Raw genomic sequence first — 20,216 nt, 5'->3', positions numbered from 1 at the left:
ATGTGGGATTTCAGGCGATACGAATGACATACTTCCGTGCATTATTGACCTTATTATAGAGGTGAACAATTTGACGGTCAATCTCATTCCTATCGTTTATTTCAAATGTGTTTAAATTTTTATTTATATGCCAGGAGAATCTACTGTAATCTAAGAACGTTCTCCGAAGGAAAAGATGGTTGTTGAAAACGAACCCAGGAAAGATTAAAAATGATCGGTTTATGATAAGAATTCCAGTCATTCGATAGGGTCAGGAATGGAATGAATAAAGCCCCATCTAGCGGCGACAATAGGAATTGTGCCGGCTGCCGAAGCTCCTCTGGGGCAATGATCGATGAATGACAAATGAAATGAAATATTGGACAGTGTTACTGGAATGAATGACAGGGAAAACCGGAGCATCCGGGAGAAAAACCTGTCCCGCCTCCGTTTTGTCCAGCACGAATGTCACATGGAGTGACCGGGATTTGAACCACGGAACCCAGCTGTGAGAGACCGGCGCGCTGCCGCCTGAGCAACAGAGGATCCTTATAAGTACATTATGAACAGTAAAATCAATTGGTCTCACCTTCTTTTACACCCCACCGCCGTTAAGTTTATTTACCCCCTCCCCCCCCAAAAAATAAAAGTGAGCGTGTTTCTTTATGTTTAAAGGAGATTCCAAACACCAATGTTCACGTCAATTACCTTCAGTTTTGAAGAATAAGTATCCCCATGAAAATGATTTTTTCACTTCCTTTTGCACCCCCCCCCCCCCCCCCAAAGTGAATTTTCCAGCCAAAAACACTTGTTTCTTTAATAGTAAAGGATATTCTAAATACCAATTATCACCACTCTAACTTCTTCAGTTTCTGATTTATGTGTCCTCATGAAAGGAATTCAACTCCTTTTCACTCCCGCCCCCAAGATGGTTTCCCCCCCAAAACGCGTTTTTCTTTGTTTTTAACGGAGATCAAACTACCAATTTTCACGTCTCTAACAACTTTAGTTTTTATTAGATGTACGTATTCTCATACAATTAAGTCAATTAAATATTCAATCCTTTCACCCCCCCCCCCCTTCATTGGATTTTCTGAGAATACGTGTTTCTTTATTTTAAAGCTGATTCCAAATATCAAATTTCACGTCTGTAACATCTTCATTTTTGAGATATCAGTAGCCTAATTAAAATAATTCAACACTCTTTTCGGTCACTTTTACCCCCACCCCCACCCAAGTGGTATTTCCGAAAACTAAAAATACACGTTTCTTTATTTTTAATGGGAAAAAATATCATTTTTCACTTCTGTAATATGTTCACATTTTTGAGATATAGACTACTGTAGAAATTCTCATTTTAAAATTTCACCCCTTTTTAGTTCCCCTTAAGTGGAGTTCCCAAAAACAAATCACCTATGTTTCTTTACATTTACAGGAGATTCGAAATATCCACTTTTTACGCCTGTAATATTTTACGTTTCTCAGATATTCTGTAGATATAATCTTTCAAACAATTCACCCCAATTTGTCACTCCTGTTTAACCGCCATTAATTGGATTTTCCAAAAGCAAAAAAATACGTGTTTCTTTATTTTTTTAGGGAGATCCCATACACAAATTTTCATTTCTGTAATATCTTCAGTATCTGAGATATATGTATCCTCATTAAAGGCATTCAACCCATTTTTCACCCTTTTACACCCCTCCTACTGGGATTTACAGAAAACAAAAAAATACGTGTTCCTTTATTTTTAAAAGAGATTCTAAATACCAATTTTTACATCTGTAAACTTTTAAAGTTTTAAGATGTAGACAGACGCATTTAAAAAATTCACCCCCTTTTCACCCCCCCCGCCAATTATTGGGATTTTCTAAAAACGAAAACATACCTGTTTCTTTATTTTTAAAGTAGATCCCGAATACCAATTTTCAGGTCTGTAATATCTTCAGGTTCTGAAATATAAGTAGCCTCATTAAGGGCATTCGACCTCTTTTTCGCCCTTTTCCACCCTTCCTATTGGAATTTTCCGAAAACAAAAAATACGTGTTTCTTTATTTTTAAAGGTGATTCTGATACCAATTTTTACATCTATAAACTTTAAAAGTTTTGAGATATAGATACACTCATTTTAAACATTTTCCCCCTTTTCACCCCCCCCCATTAAATGGATTTTCCAAAAACAAAACAATACGTGTTTCTTTATTTTTAAAGGAGATCCCAAACACCATATTTCAGGTCTGTAATATCTTCAGGTTATGAAATGTAAGTAGCCTCATTAAAGGCATTCGACCTCTTTTTCACCCTTTTCCACCCTTCCTATTGGGATTTTCCGAAAACAAAAATATACGTGTTTCTTTATTTTTAAAGGAGATTCTAAATACCAAGTTTTACATCTATAAACTTTAAATGTTCTGAGATATAGATACACTCATTTTAATTTTTTCCCTTTTCACCCCCCCCACCATTAAATGGATTTTTCAAAAACAAAACAATACGCGTTTCTTTATTTTTAAAGGAGATCCCAAACACCAATTTTCAGGTCTGTATTATCTTCAATTTCTGAGATATAAGTATTCTCTTTAAAGGCATTCAACCCATTTTCACCCCTTTTCACCCCTCCTATTGGGATTTTACGAAAATAAAAAATACGTTTTTCTTTATTTTAAAGGAGATTCTACATACCAATTTTTACATCTGTAAACTAAAAGTTTTGAGATATAGATGCACTCATTTTAAAAGTTCACCCCCCTCTTCACTCTCCCATTAATTGGATTTTCCAAAAACAAAAAATACGGCTTTCTTTATTTTTAAACGTGATCAAAAGTACCAATTTTCAGGTCTGTAATATCTTCAGTTTCTGAGATATAAGTACCGGTATCCTGATTAAAGGCATTCAACCCCTTTTTCACCCTTTTCACCCCTCCTATTGGGATTTTCTGAAAACAAAAATATACGTGTTTCCTTATTTTTAAAGAAGATTCTAAATACTAATTTTCACATCTGTAAACTTTTAAAGTTTTGAGCTATAGATACACTCATTTTAAAATTTCACCCCCCTTTTCACCCCCTTAGCGACGCTATATCCAAAAATCCTCTCTTAGCGAGCACCTACATCTTAATATGCATATATCCCCAAAATTTCATTTCTTTATGTCCAGTAGTTTTGGCTCGGCGATGATGAATCAGTCAGTCAGTCAGTCAGTCAGTCAGGACAAGTTATTTTATATATATAGATAGATTAAGTTTACTTTTTATCTTCAAAATCAGAACTACAAACAATACAATATGAAAAATGCTTTTCTTTCTCTTAGCTAATAGCTTAACATTTTTACTGTCATACTGGAGAGAATACCGATCTTCACATCAGTAATGCTTTAAGAATTATTGCTCAAAAATACACAACCAAGTATCTACATCTGATAATGCCCATTTTGATGATACAAAAAGTATGGAATATGCATACAGAAATATAATATTAACTATTAATATTAACTAGATTAACTAGATTTGACCTTCTGAATTAATTTCTTGTTATATAATGCTGATGTAGTGATTTTTTCTGTAAGAGATTTTGTTGTTAATGAGGAATGGTTTGTATAGATAATTTTACATCCCTTCCAGTTTCCGTGAACATCTTCAGCCACCTGATCAGAAGTCTCTGGCTGTCAATACGTATTATGAGTGGTTTGAACCAGCGATTGATAAATGGTTGGATATTGCTAAATTTAAGGTAAATTATTTTTGTTTATTTACATTTTTTAAGAATAAATTATATTTTTCATAGGCCTGTACATTAATTTCATTTAGGCTTTAATGTCTATTTCCTAATTCTTATATAAAATAAAACTTCTCCTTTGCCTTCCACTCCTGCCGTCTCAGAGATTTCTTTCAATCAGCATATCTCAAGTTATTAGCAAAATTGATATTTCTGTTTCATTTAAATTGACAATTTTCAGTTAAAAACTTAATCATTTATGTACATATTCGTAAACCATCCAGCAGCATAAATTGATTTTCTTCTCTTACGCATTTAGTATGGTATCTATGAAAGCAAACAGTAGGTACTAAAAGTACTATGCAGTTATCATGTATGTCCAGCATTATTTTCCAGTATACATTATTTATTGGTACAGTGTATAATATTGTAATGAAATTTTAATGCTTCACACATTGTCATCAACTTCTCACTAAGACAGCCATGATTTGAATGTGAATGCATATAGAACTTTTAAAAGTCATGTCTCTGTAATTTGGATTGTATATAAAACTGGAGATCCCAGGGCTATGATCACATTATTAACAGCCACATAAAACAGAAAACTTACCTACTTTTTTGATGATGATAATTAATTAATAAATAACAAGCGTATGGAATCAGTTGTTCACCTCTGTCACCCCACTTATCTGCCCAGATTAATCTCCGGGCAGGTCAAATACTGCCACTTCACCACAGTACTATGTCCTGAAGCCTTATATGCTGCTGAATGCTTGGCCATTGCTCACCATGGAGAGGTATAGAAGATCCAAATGAAAGGTAAGTGTCTCTGAGGCACTGGTTCAAGAAAGAAGTAAGTTCAGAACCTGGGTACATGGGTTAAAGGATCATATGGAAAGAGGGACCTGGTGCAAAATTCTGAGGGTGAATATTGCCTGAGTCAAATGCAGAGTTTTACTCTAAATTTGAAAAGCGCTCACTTGTATAAGAAAGCATTGTCTTCTGTTTTATGGTCATCTGTCTCAAATGACTAACACCAGAATATCTTGAAGAATTCTGTCTTCTCATGACGTGGAAATGTACCACTCCAAGGGCAACTGCAGTGTGGAAGATCTGGCTAGTATCTCTGAGACACTGGTTCAAGAAAGAAGTAAGTTCAGAACATGGGTTCATGCGTTAAAGGATCATATGGAAAGAGGGATCTGGTGCAAAATGGTCCAAAGAGTGAAGAACTGCATTCTCTATCATGATGAAGGAATACCAGAAATCCAAAAAGGCTGTCAAGTGTTAACCATGGTCTTAAGAGGCCGAATCAATATATTTTTTAAAAAAAAACCACCAGCATAGCCATAGTGTATAACTAGGTACTTCACTAGGATTTTCTGTATTCAAATAAATTAGGCTGGAAGAATTACAACTGAATTGTATTGGTCTGTATGTTTCCTTCCTTTCTGATTCCTTGACAACATTTTTGTTTACAGGCAATGCAACGCATTCAGAAAGCTGCCGAACTCAACAGAGTGTGCACAGGAGATCTGATCGTCAAACACAGTACATCAGCTGTAGATGCAACAGCTTGTTTTTATCAGGTATTACTTTTTATAATCTGAAAATCAATATTTTGTTGATTTGATCATTTCACTCATGCTAAATGCTGAGTATGGAGATCTCAATTGATATCAATAACATATAATAATCTCTGTTGCATGTTGTCATCATTGTGCAAGTTAAATGTGTTTGTTTCTTCATCTTCTACATTTAAAAACTCTACCAACCCATCACAGCTTTATTTGCACTTTGTTTTTATGGCAATTTATATTTATTTTCCCTCTGTTTTAAAATATAAACTGTCTAAATTCCACACAAAATCAATGAAGAATCAGCACTATCTGTTGAATGATTCAGAAATGTTTAAACCTCTTTCTCACTCTCATAAGGTTTTTTTAAAAACTCTCTAGCACAAGTTTTTTGAAAATGTTTAATGATGAGTTTATATGCCTAACATCATTTATATCCAACCTTAGTGACTCTTAAACTATGGGTATTCTTCAGAAAATATTATTGACATATTTTCAGCTTTTTACAATCCGTATTTACAAAATTCTTTTGTTTATCCTTTACTAATGTTGTAAGTACACTCTCCATATTTCTCATTTCTAGTTACAGTGGTTTGGTCTGAGCATTAATGAGTGAGTCAGTCACTAAAGGGAGAGACCTTGATCTCATTAAAAAATAGCCTATACCGTATACAGTGGAACCTCGATTCTGCAATTTTTGGGGGGAACCATGGATAAAAGTGTACAATACGGAAAACAGAAAATCCAGGACCGAATTAAAACCATCAACAATTTGTCTAAACATCACAATAATTAAATATGGACAATTATAATCTTACAAACACTCCTAAAACAAACAAACCATAGCCCTAATGGGCCTTGGCCTACCAAGCAACCGCTGCTCAACCCGAAGGTCTGCAGATTATGAAGTTACACATGGTCAGTGTGATGAATCCTCTCGGCTGTTATTCCTGGCTCTCTAGCGTGAGGTGTCCATCTCACCGTTAGATAGCTCCTCAGTTAATGATTTTGGGATTTCATGTTAGGAAAGAGCAATTTTGATTTCTGACTGAAAGCCCAGTGACTATATATAGTGCCCTGTACAAAGTACCGAAAATCTGTTTGGCGATACAATCGAAAAAGTCAAAAATAATTTCTGAGGATTCCCTAAATTCACGTAGGCTGAGTGGACCTAGAACCAGCTCTCATATTCAGGTAAAAATGCCTGACATGGCCGGGAATCAAACCCAGGTCCTCCAGGTGTGGAGCAGGCAAGCTAGACCACGTGGCCAGCTTCAAATATTAATTACATGAGTTAAAAGTCTTGAAACTTAACATTCAGTTTTACTGGGGAAACTTTATCACTCTTCCATTGCAATAATATACAGTAGATGTTGATTCCCATATGGAACCTGAAATATTTGTCCCAAATGAGTAAATTGATAATGCCAATATAGTTGGTCCATTATTGGACATTACAAACTTTCCACCTAACTCACTGCAATACGGAAAACTCTTCTTAGGGTTGGTACATGATAATTTCGTAAATTATGTGAATAGTCTGTAGAAAACATGTAAAGATGTATATATGTGTATATTTGTATATATATGTTATTTAAATTTCTATTACATCATCTGCAATAGGGACACCTCTTCTTTTTCTACCACTTTTCCCACACCCGTGGGGTCGTGGGTGTGAACTGTGTCGCACATGTGGATTTGACCCTGTTTTATGGGCAGATTTTGTGACTGCTACTCACTGATTTAAAAATATAAAACTGAATTAAAATGAAACAATATTAAAATATTCATGAAATAAAATGCTCAATTGTCGGACTATGTACTCACACTTAGTGCTTATCTGATTACTTACACATACAATTTTTGATGGGCGCCAGCTACAGACCAATGTAATGATAATAGACTGAGAGTCCTGAGTATCTCTAGGGTGTGAGGTAATAAGCTTACTTTGACAGCATAACATATAGGTTCTGGGAAAAGGAGATTGGCGTTTAGTTTTCCCATTAAAATGTGAGGTTATCTGATCTACTTATTGAAATGAAACAGTTAATTTATTTAATACTAAACAAAATATATTGTTTAACCCTCTTAGTGCCGGCTCCCTTACTGCCGTGGTTGCTAAGATTGACAGAGAGAAAATGCCTATTATGCAGCACTGAAGATAAAGGCATATCCTATCCTCACTTTTCTCATTGTAGTTTACATTTTATTGTAGCTAAGTGAGCCCTCTCTTCATTCATTACATTAACATCACAAAAATAATTCATACTGCCGAGTAAAAAATTGAATTTGTTCATGCAATTTTGAAAAATTTTGAAATTCAAATTTGGATCTCACTACATCCTAGTATTTTGATTGTACTCACCTAAATTTTGTATTCCTGTGCACATTGATGCATTGTTTACTAGTTTGTAAAATATTGATATTTTAAGAATAATAGTTCTTCTAAAATTAGATTCAAATACTGACTTGGTCTAGCATCAGGAGGAGGTGCATGCCAAAGAGAATAAGTGTGTATGCTTAGGGCCAGGCATCTCAAGGAATGCAGGAGAGGGTTGAAATTGTACGTCGTGATCGGACTGAATTTCACGGAAATCGTGAATCTGGTCATCATCGCCATTACTGTCTCCGTCAACTCCATCATTATTCCCGTCACTATCATTACTGCCTGAATCGGAAATTACATGCATCACTGTCACACGAGTAAGTAAGATAATATCACCACTATCGTCATTGTTTGAAACGTCACTGGCATAATTATCACTCTCAGTATCATCTGAATCATCGCCTGACTCAATATAATCAGAATCATCGCTCAATTAATAAACATACTGTAGTAAATCGTCATCAATTTCAAACACAATACGAGAAATAGTCGCCATTATTACAAACACATGGTCTACAGGTACACGCCAAACAGCTAAAATAGAAAAAATCATAACATCAACACAACATGTCACACAGAGATTCTGGTGGTAGATTTAGAAACTATGTAGTATCTGCTACAGAGTGATGATAGCTGCAACATGGAGTGCAATGGTGCTCCTGGCACTTTTCGCTAGCCTACAGAGGAGCACAATCGTGCTCCCCGGCACTCTAAAACTTAAATACTGATTTTAACAAGTGAGATTTACTGCGATAATTCAAAAGATAATATAAAACTCTGACGTTATAACTGAAGGAAACTGTAGGCATTAAATTTGAAATCCTCTTGACCAGACATTTAAAAGTTGTACAAGAAATTTATCCCTCACTGGTTCACGTAACAGTACCTTCAACACTTCGAGTGTTATTACAATGTATTCCTTTGAATTGGTATCAGCTGTAGATACCTCAAACCTAATTTGGTGATGTATCCTTTTAGTTTAACAAACAGGATATAGCATGGCTTGAAATTATATTCACACTTCACAATCAACTTTACAAGTAATTCACTGATAACTGTTAGTCTGCATAACGATGACTCAATATTTGACTGTCACCGAACTGACACAAGAACTCAACCAAACAGATGCACAAAACACACTCCAAACATATAATCCATTTGGTCACTTTAAAAGTAATAAACTTCATTGTTAGGTTCCGTATTGAGTTGAGACTATGCTTAAAGTAAATACAAAATTTTAATATTCCACCTTCTCAATACTAAAAAATCATGTGATGTTTATGACATTAAAAGGTACTAGTTTCGGTCCACTGTGGACCATCATCAGCCTAGCCAAATTACAACAGTAAAAGACATAGTGATAAAATAGTATGGAGAAATGAGAGGATCTAAAAGGATGGGATGGTGGTGGAATGACAGATAAAATGAAAAAACCGTATTTGCAAATAATGATAAAAGTAACAGAAGTGTTCACAATGACAAGTAAAATCTTGTGAAGTCACGTAAAAACTCTTGATGAGATAGTCAGGTTGGCAGTTGCTCCTCTGTTGCACGATTGACAAATATAACTACGTATATGCTTCTAGAAAGTTGTAGATGTGAGTTCCACTTTTGCGTAGAGGGAAGAATTGTCCAATAAGACTAGCACCAGATTAAAATTGACAAAGTTGAACCTGTTCTATGGTGGAATTAAAGGCTTTCTGTGTTGAACAGAAGTCTCAGTTCAATCGGGACCCCAATGAACCTGGGGAAAGAAGATAGTATTAACGCGGTAATCGGATAGAGAACAAGCGAGGCACCGGAAAATATAAACGATGACTCACCTTGCGCTGCGTGGAACAAACTTGCTGGATTGAATGCAACTTACGGAGTGAGCGTGGCGCGGAGTAGATCAGCAGGAAAGGAGTCTCACCTTGCGGCAACAAAATTGTTATCTAAAGCGCATTGGACAATCTTCTTCCAATCAGTTGAAGATAAATTATTTATAGACTTAACCAAGAAACAACATATTTTGGATAATAAATTGGAGAAATTAAAGAGATCCAAATCGCAAGATTATCAAATTAGACGCAATAGTAGACCAGCAGACGATCGTAACCATTTTCATCCACCCGTAATTAACCTATCCAATACTCCCCTAAATCCAAATGAAGAAGGAATTTTAGCCAAGGGACCCAAACATAACTGGCCCGATTTGAACACAACCAATTCACTTATTACAATGATAACAGAATCGGAATTAGCTATCTCTAAAACGCCTTTAGACACACAAGATGAATTAAGATATGACATCAAAAAGAAACTTAATAACATCCTTTTTCGCAATAATTCACCTAATTTTCCCGCCAATTCTAATAACAGGAATGTACTAACCGATCTGAAGCTCCTGCACACCCTAAACAAAAAAATTAAGGACAACGACCTAATCGTGACCAAGGCCGATAAAGGCAACACGACCGTAATCATTGATAAGAACGAATATATCAGTAAAACATCAGATTTCTTTAAAGATAGTTCCTTTTCCATAATTAAAAAAGACCCCACACAAAAAGTCCAAAGACTCCTTAAACAAACCTTAAAAAACTCCTCCTTCCTACTCACTGAACATGAAAAAAGCCAGCTTATAAGTATGAACCCTGGGCTTCCTACGGCTAGAGCTCTTCCAAAAATTCATAAGGCAGGTGCTCCCATTCGTCCAATCATCAATTTTAGACCGAGCCCTTTATATAAAACCGCACAATTTATTCAAAAGTTCCTAAGCAAAAATTACCGTTTTTCATCCAATAAATCTGTTAGAAATACCTTTGAATTAATAGACAAACTTAATAAATTTAACATGCAACCTCATTACTCTCTTCACTCCTTTGATATCGTAAACATGTACCCAAGCATTCCAATTTCTAAATTAATTCCCATCATCAAAAGTAATTTATCCAAAAACAGTCATTTGAGTAAATTGGAAATTCAAGATTTCATTACATTGTTGAAATTAGTCGTAAATAACAACTTTTTTACGTTTAATGATACCATCTATCAACAAAACGGTCTGGCAATGGGTTCACCTGCATCAGGCATTCTCGCAGAAATCTATCTGGACTTTCTCGAGAACACTAAAATCGACAATAAATTCGACAATATTCTCCTTTGGACTAGGTACGTCGACGATGTCCTAGTAGTTATCAACGAGAACTTGGAAGATGCTCACACCACACTCCAAACACTTAATAACATCGATCCGCATATTAAATTCACATTGGAGTCAGAAGTAGATCAAAAAATCAATTTTCTGGACATTACAATCACTAGACAACAGGAATCTTTAACCTACAAGATCTACAGAAAGCCCACCCAATCGGCCGTCACAATCCGACAAGATTCAGCTCACCCCCTCCCCCACAAAAAAGCAACATATAACAGTCTTGTACATAGAGCATTCAACGTTCCTATGAATAAAAATGATCTTCATACCGAATTGAACACTATCCGCTACATCGCCAGATTCAATGGCTTCAATAGCCATTTCATAGAAAACATCATTAACAAACATAAAGTTCGCCCCAAAACCACACTTAAAAAAGAACCACCTAAACATGACTCTTTTTCCATCTTCACTTACGTCAATGGAATTCACAAGATCACCAACGTTTTAAAGAAAAAAGGTATGAAAATAGCCTTTAAAACCAACAACAACAACACACAAATCTTACATAACACATCACGTGTTAATAAAATAAATAGGTACACAAAATCAGGCGTCTACAGGATTAAATGTAATACATGCTCTAATATTTCTTATGTGGGGCAAACCGGCCGGAGCTTCAACATTAGATATTTAGAACATTTCAATGCAGTCAGATACAACAAATTTTCAGCTATCGGCCAACACATGGTCGACTATAACCACAAATTCACGAATATTGAAACAGACATGGACATTCTTAAAATAGCTAAGAAAGGACCTCTACTCAATATAATAGAGAACTTTTACATTCATTTAGATCAATACTTTAATGCCAACTATAACCTTAACGAAATAACTGAGAAACCCAATATTCTATTTGACCTTTTCATTACTTATTACAGAAAAAACAAATCGGTCGTTCAAAATTCTTTCTTTAAGTCAATCAAGGGTCCCCCGACAGTACAAATACCTTCACTTCCTCTCCCGTCCACCCCGCCTTGAACCTTCCCATCCCTCCCACCCTCCACTACTTACGTCATTCCTCCCCAACGTATTCACCTACCCCTTTCCTGCTGATCTACTCTGCGCCACGCTCACTCCGTAAGTTGCATTCAATCCAGCAAGTTTGTTCCACGCAGCGCAAGGTGAGTCATCGTTTATATTTTCTGGTGCCTCGCTTGTTCTCTATCCGATTACCGCGTTAATACTATCTTCTTTCCCCAGGTTCATTGGGGTCCCGATTGAACTGAGACTTCTGTTCAACACAGAAAGCCTTTAATTCCACCATAGAACAGGTTCAACTTTGTCAATTTTAATCTGGTGCTAGTCTTATTGGACAATTCTTCCCTCTACGCAAAAGTGGAACTCACATCTACAACTTTCTAGAAGCATATACGTAGTTATATTTGTCAATCGTGCAACAGAGGAGCAACTGCCAACCTGACTATCTCATCAAGAGTTTTTACGTGACTTCACAAGATTTTACTTGTCATTGTGAACACTTCTGTTACTTTTATCATTATTTGCAAATACGGTTTTTTCACTTTTATCTGTCATTCCACCACCATCCCATCCTTTTAGATCCTCTCATTTCTCCATACTATTTTATCACTATGTCTTTTACTGTTGTAATTTGGCTAGGCTGATGATGGTCCACAGTGGACCGAAACTAGTACCTTTTAATGTCATTGTAATGTTTTTGTAAAAACATCACATGATTTTTTAGTATTGAGAAGGTGGAATATTAAAATTTTGTATTTACTTTAAGCACATTTGGTCACTGACGATTACGTATCCATATCACTGTTCCCCATTCATCTCCTTTCAATTGACTCTAATTGACTTCATGGCAAGTCTCTCCATTCATCTCCTTCTTACCAACTGAACTCTCCAACTGACTGCTGCTATAGGATACAGCCCCTATATATTAGCCATTCCTATAGTGGCAGTCCTAGGAGTCCTTCTTAGTTCCAAGACATTTCAATTCTCTCTCATTTGATAGATTGTCATTATTCATGTTCCTTGGAAGTTACTTCATTGTTTGATTCAGTACATTTAACTGCTCATTATCCTCCTCCTTTCACTTTATCCAGCTCCTGCCTGGTCGGAGCACACTTCTCCACGTTCCTCTCTCCTTCCACCATACCTCTTCCTTCATTTTGTCCCAGTTCAGGTTACTTCTTCTTGCACCCTCTTTATTGAATCGATCCATCTTATTCCTAGGTCTTCCTCTCACTCTCTTTCCCTTGAACTACCATACATTTCCATTCTCTGTACTGGTATTATTTCATCATCCATTCTCTTTATATGTCCAAACCATCATAGTTTATTCCTATCAATTCTCTCCATTTAGTTTTTCTATTCCATTTTACTTTCTAACATCTTCATTTCTCAATCTGTTTTTCCTTGTCTTTCCTATCATACTTCTTAGGAATTTCACTGGCTTGAATTCTACTTCCCTCCCCAATTGTCATTGTCCAGGTCTCAGCTGCACAAGTCAATATGGATGCATAATGCATTTTGTACATCATCTCTTTACACTTCCTTGGTATTTCCTTATTCCAGACAAGATTTCTTACACTCTGGTAGAATGCATTGCCCTGTTGCACCATCTTGCTAATCTCTATGTCCAGCCTTGTAGTCTGCATTAATTCACTCTCAAACTATTTGGTAGGGGCTTTACGACGCGCCGACACAGATAGGTCTTATGGCGACGATGGAATAGGAAAGGCCTAGGAGTTGGAAGGAGGCGGCCATGGCCTTAATTAAGGTAAAGCCTCAGCATTTGCCTGGTGTGAAAATGGAAAACCACGGAAAACCATTTTCAGGGCTGCCGATAGTGGGATTCGAACCTACTATCTCCCAGATGCAAGCTCACAGCCATGCGCCTCTACGCGCATGGCCAACTCACCCGGTCTCAAAGTATTTGAAACTGTCTGCAATTTTAAGGCTTTGACCACCAATTATCACAATGCCTTTCCTTTATATTTCTCCTCTTGATATCACCATCATCTTGCTTTTCTCTGCACTGATTTTCATACCATACTTTTCAATTATCTCATTCAGTACATCAATTGTTCTTGTACTTCTTTGCTGTTCATTCTGCAGACCACAATATCATCTGCAAATATATAACAACTTCATCTCCCTGTTCCCATATGCTTCCTTTGTCTCCTTTACAATTTAATCCATAACCATTAGAAACAAAAGAGATGGCAACACACTTTCCTGTCTTAGTCCTGTTTCATTTCTAAACCATTCTGTCTTTCCAACTGGAGTCTGTATGCTGCTGACACAGTTGTACAGTGCTTGCACCATTTCTACAGTTTGTGCACCCTGTATTTCAAAACCTTCTCCATGGGAAAACCATCATGTACTTTTGTTAGATCTATGAATGCCATAATTCTTTACCATTAATTGCTTCATGATGAAGACAGGGTTCACTGTAGATCTTCCACTTCTAAATCCATACTCTTCCTCTTGCAATTCTCCTACTTTTATTTTCATTCTCCTACATAATATCCTCTCCAGTATTTTTGCCTCCTTTGATAAGAGTATCATTCCTCTATAGTTGTCACATACTTTTCTGTCCACCTTCTTAAAGACTGGTATTATTATTCCCTTTCATCCATCTTCTGCCACATGTTTCTGCTTCCATATGCACTTTAACAATCTGTACATGCATTGTAGTCCAGTAGGTCCAGCAGCCTTTATCATTTCCTCACTAATTTCATCCATCCCTGGTGCTTTCCTCATTTTCTTTTTAGAGACTGGTAATTCCCCCTATAACATTGTTAAATCATCACCTGCTGTTGAGTCATCACATCGCATTACTACCATCTCCTCTGCACAATTTCTCACATTTAGCAGCTTATCAAAATACTCATTCCATCTTTTATTTCTTCTGGATGTGTTATCAACACTCCACCTTCCTCTTTCATCACCTTTGTATAAACTCTTTCTTTCCTATTACTTCATATAATTTCATACAGCATTCTTTTACTGCCAGCTCCATCCATTTCTGTCTTTTGTGTAAATTCTTCCCAACTTTTCTACTTCTCTTACCAATTTCTTATATTTCCTTTTATGATCTTGATACTTCCTTTTGCTTTCTTCTTTTTAATTGCTATTCCATTCTTACCATGCTTTCTTCTTTTCTTTCACTGCTTCTCTCACCTTTTCATTCCACCACAGTGTCTCCTTTTCTTTCAATCTCATTGATGTTCTACTACATGCACTCTCTGTTCCACCTACAAATTCCCTTTTTTGAAGTGGACCAGTCACCTTCCACAATTCGTACTTCAGTAACTGAAATTTGTTGTTGCAGTCTTTACAAAAATTCTTCCTGTATTTTTTTATCTTTTAATTTCCACACTTTTATTTTAATATGTCTTATTTCTTTTAATTTTTCCAGTTTCTTCACTCTCATTTTTGCTATGACAACTCTATGATCTCTGTGTCAAATCCTCTTGTAGTAAAGCTGTTATATCCATCAACTGTCTGTGATTAGTCCTTTCCACCAGAAACTAATCAATTACTGATTTTATTCTTCTATCACCTCAACCACATCTTGTAATTTTTCTGCTGTTTTTCTTCCATAACCTTGTATTGCCCACAGTCATTCCATTTCTCTCACAAAACTCAACTAGTTTCTCTCTTTCTCTTCTTCATTCCTTTTCCCACATCGATATGGTCCAATTACTTCCTCCTTTCCCACCCATGCATTTAAGTCTCCCATTATAATCACTTCCACATTAGTTATCTCCTTTTCTAGTTTCACCAGGAATTCTTTGACATCCTGCTCATTGTTCCCTGTCTATGGTGCATACACTTTCATGAAGGGCTTCACTTTGTTGCTCATTCTCAGTCTAATTTTAATTATCCTGTCGCTGATATATACTACCATATTCACGTACTCCTCTAACTGTTTTGAAATTATGAGGTCCACTCCATTTTTTGCCTCCCAGCCACCACTTCACTATAATGGATATCCTTTCCTTATTCTGTTCCTTCCTTTCCCCTTCCATTTACCCTCACTCAACCTCATCATTCCTGCACCCTCTTTCTCCATAAAATCCACCACTTCTTCTGCCTTTCCTGTCAGCATCATTAGGTTGATTATACCACCTTCATGATGTTAGCTATTTGTAGACTATTTTCCACAGTTCTCCCAGCATAACTGCACATCACTTGTAGTGTATGCCCTAACCTTTTCCAAGACATGTTTATAAGTACTGTATCATATTCATATTTAGGCTATTGTTATGGTGAGGCTGCTACTCCCAGTGCATTTTCCCAGTCGTAACCTTAGACCTTTCCTCAGGAGTACATACATCCTTCCTAACAGCTTCGCTGAAGTACAGACGTTGCTGACAGGAGAAAGTTCTTCCGTTTTATCTGCCATTGAGACTGCGGTCCTCTCTCACCATTTAAACCATTGACCTAGTTCTCTTTTCTGGTGAATTAATTCATGTGTCATTTCCTACACAAAGGCTTCACCTGGCCACGTTTAATTGCTGTCATTAAATATCTGTTTTATATGGTTTTTATAGAATTTTATTCACATGAAAATGAAAATCCACAGCCTGTTTCCAGTTTTGAGTAGATCAGGAATGGAATGAATGAAGCCTCCATCTGGTGGCAAGTATAGGAACTCTGTCGGCTGTCAAAGCCTGTCACACTCCTCTGGGGCAACGATTAATGACTGACAGATGAAATGAAATTATATTTGAGAGTGTTGCTGGAATGAAAGATGGCAGGAAAAACCAGAGTATCTGGAGAAAAACTTTTTCAGCTTCCACTTTATCCATCACAAATTCATAAGGAGTGACAGGGATATGAACTAGGAACCCAGCGACAAGAGACCGGCATGCTGCCACCTGAACCACGGTGGCTGAGAATTTAATTCATATTATCATCTTCAATATTAATAAAATTGATGTTCTTTATATTTCAAGTAACTGTTTCATTATTCAATATTTGATCATTGTAATGCTTATATGTACTTTAAACTCTCTCGTAGATCAAGGAGTTCTGGAAGCAGCTGGCGTGGCCTGATCTTGTTGGTTCGTACAACTTTGTTATGAAGATCATCGATGTGAGTAAATCACCACTGTATTAATTACTAATTAGGCCATATTTGATTAATCCTTCAATCAATGAAGGCTGTTATGACATATCTTACTTTTTCTTATTGAAATAATAGCAGATAATGGATATTGTTTTCATATACACTGACTGACAGAGCAAATGCAACACCAAGAAGGAGTGGTTCGAAAGGGATGAAAGTTGGGGAAAAAACAGAGACGGCACGGACGAATAATTGATGTTTATTTCAAACCGATATACAGGTTACACAATGCGCACGGCATCGACTCAGTAGGATGTAGGTCCACCGCGAGCGGCGATGCACGCAGAAACACGTCGAGGTACAGAGTCAATAAGAGTGCGGATGGTGTCCTGAGGGATGGTTCTCCATTCTCTGTCAACCATTTGCCACAGTTGGTCGTCCGCACGAGGCTGGGGCAGAGTTTGCAAACGGCGTCCAATGAGATCCCACACGTGTTCGATTGGTGAGAGATCCGGAGAGTACGCTGGCCACGGAAGCATCTGTACACCTCGTAGAGCCTGTTGGGAGATGCGAGCAGTGTGTGGGCGGGCATTATCCTGCTGAAACAGAGCATTGGGCAGCCCCTGAAGGTACGGGAGTGCCACCGGCCGCAGCACATGCTGCACGTAGCGGTGGGCATTTAACGTGCCTTGAATACGCACTAGAGGTGACGTGGAATCATACGCAATAGCGCCCCAAACCATGATGCCGCGTTGTCTAGCGGTAGGGCGCTCCACAGTTACTGCCGGATTTGACCTTTCTCCACGCCGACGCCACACTTGTCTGCGGTGACTATCACTGACAGAACAGAAGCGTGACTCATCGGAGAACACGACGTTCCGCCATTCCCTCATCCAAGTCGCTCTAGCCCAGCACCATGCCAGGCGTGCACGTCTATGCTGTGGAGTCAATGGTAGTCTTCTGAGCGGACGCCGGGAGTGCAGGCCTCCTTCAACCAATCGACGGGAAATTGTTCTGGTCGATATTGGAACAGCCAGGGTGTCTTGCACATGCTGAAGAATGGCGGTTGACGTGGCGTGCGGGGCTGCCACCGCTTGGCGGCGGATGCGCCGATCCTCGCGTGCTGACGTCACTCGGGCTGCGCCTGGACCCCTCGCACGTGCCACATGTCCCTGCGCCAACCATCTTCGCCACAGGCGCTGCACCGTGGACACATCCCTATGGGTATCGGCTGCGATTTGACGAAGCGACCAACCTGCCCTTCTCAGCCCGATCACCATACCCCTCGTAAAGTCGTCTGTCTGCTGGAAATGCCTCCGTTGACGGCGGCCTGGTATTCTTTGCTATACACTTGTCCTGTGGCACACGACAACACGTTCTACAATGACTGTCGGCTGAGAAATCACGGTACGAAGTGGGCCATTCGCCAACGCCGTGTCCCATTTATCGTTCGCTACGTGCGCAGCACAGCGGCGCATTTCACATCATGAGCATACCTCAGTGACGTCAATCTACCCTGCAGTTGGCATAAAGTTCTGACCACTCCTTCTTGGTGTTGCATTTGCTCTGTCAGTCAGTGTATTTCATATAACAGACATTTAATAGCCAAAGAAGATTTCTATTGAATATTTGATATTAAAGCATAAGTACTATACATACTCTTTGTAAACAGATCACGAGTAGATAACTGAGCGAGTGGCCGCACGGTTTGGGTCACGTAGTTATCAGCTTACATTCAGGAGATAGCACATTCAAACCCCACTGCTGGCAGCCCTGAAAATGGTTTACCATGATTTCCCATTTTCAAGCCAGGAAAATGGTGGAACTGTATCTTAATTAAGGCCTCGGTTGCTTCCTTCCCACTTCTAACCCTTTCTTATCCCATCATTGCCATAAGACCTATCTATGTCGGTGAGATGCAAAACAAAATAGTACAAAAAATAAAAAGATGTAGAAAATATTTCCATTGTCTTCCAGTACCATGCTGTAGATAAGTGTGATATGATCAGTGTTTTATATATATATATTAGGGTGGTCGTTATATGGGCGGTTACACAAAAATGTTGAGTGATTTCAACGCACACCCTCTTTTTTTCTTTTCTTTTTTTCTCTTTTTCTTTTTACTTCTGGCATATTTTGTTATTGTGTCAGATTTAATTACGATTAGTTAATGTTAACCCTTGCTGCACTGGACCTAAATATCTACATAAGACTAAAGTAATGTGTGTATTCTTCTTTTCTCATAAACAATTGAAGTCAACATATAATTTTTTGCAAATATACTTAAACTAGCAAGATACCCGTGCTTCGCTACGGTATTATACTGACATTTATAATTGAATGCTTGACGTTTTATATATAATCCTCCGAAATTCACTATCTGACTCGTTTTCTGAGAGAATCCGCCAAAATTCGCGATCTGACTCGTTTTCTGAGAGATTACGGCAAACCTCACATTTTTCAATCTTTCTTTCCAGCAATCGATTTCGTACTTCCCGGGCTAGGTCTAGGTATTCCACTCGGTCAGTTGGGCCCCTAAATCTTTGCCATCTTTCCCTATAAGCATTTTTAGTATGGATCAAATCCTGAAAGAGATCCGGCGTGGTGTCGTCTTGGGTGCCTTGGCAGTAGTGAACCCGCGGCCGGACTGTATTCGTAGTCATTACCAGGCCATGACCCGTTTCCAGCGCGGTCCGCACAATTTCACGACGGTCCAGAACATTATTATTATTATTATTATTATTATTATTATTATTATTATTATTATTATTATTATTATTATTATTATTATTATTATTATTATTATTATTTTATGTTCTGGACCCCACAGCAAGATGCAAGACCGATACTTGGCGGTAAATTACATCTGCTGCCATTGTCATTTTTGACAATGTGACCAGCACCATTGTCGCGCGTAGGCAAGTGTGCGGGATTTCTGGCGATACGAATGACATACTTCCGTGCATTATTGACCTTCTTATAAAGGTGAAACGTTTGACGGTCAGTCTCATTCCTATCGTTTATTTCAAATGTGTTTACATTTTTATTTATATGCCAGGAGAGTCTACTGTAATCTAAGAACGTTCTCCGAAGGAAAAGATGGCTGTTGAAATCGAACCCAGGAAAGATTAAAAATGATCGGTTTATGATCAGAATAAGAACATCGAAAATCTACAGCCTGTTTCCAGTCATTCGACAGGGTCAGGAATGGAATGAATAAAGCCCAATCTAGCGGCGACCATAGGAATTGTGCCGGCTGCCAAAGCACTCCTCTGGGGCAATGATCGATGAATGACAAATGAAATGAA

The 20,216-nt window shown here is 37.8% G+C and overlaps 1 protein-coding gene across 1 annotated transcript in view; it reads left to right on the top strand.

The window, feature by feature from the left end:
• The window catches only part of unc-13-4A (BAI1 associated protein 3), an 824,271-nt gene that overhangs the window by 684,897 nt on the left and 119,158 nt on the right, over positions 1–20,216 (top strand). The window contains exons 17-19 of the mRNA XM_067148123.2: positions 3,601–3,709; positions 5,176–5,283; positions 16,861–16,935. Of these exons, the coding sequence (XP_067004224.1) occupies positions 3,601–3,709; positions 5,176–5,283; positions 16,861–16,935 (292 nt within the window). The remainder of the gene's footprint in view (positions 1–3,600; positions 3,710–5,175; positions 5,284–16,860; positions 16,936–20,216) is intronic.

Source organism: Anabrus simplex, chromosome 5 (assembly GCF_040414725.1).
Source record: "Anabrus simplex isolate iqAnaSimp1 chromosome 5, ASM4041472v1, whole genome shotgun sequence".
Classification (NCBI taxonomy): Eukaryota; Metazoa; Arthropoda; class Insecta; order Orthoptera; family Tettigoniidae; genus Anabrus; species Anabrus simplex.
The sequence above is the reverse complement of the archived record's forward strand: the minus strand, read 5'-3'. Positions and strand labels throughout refer to the sequence as shown.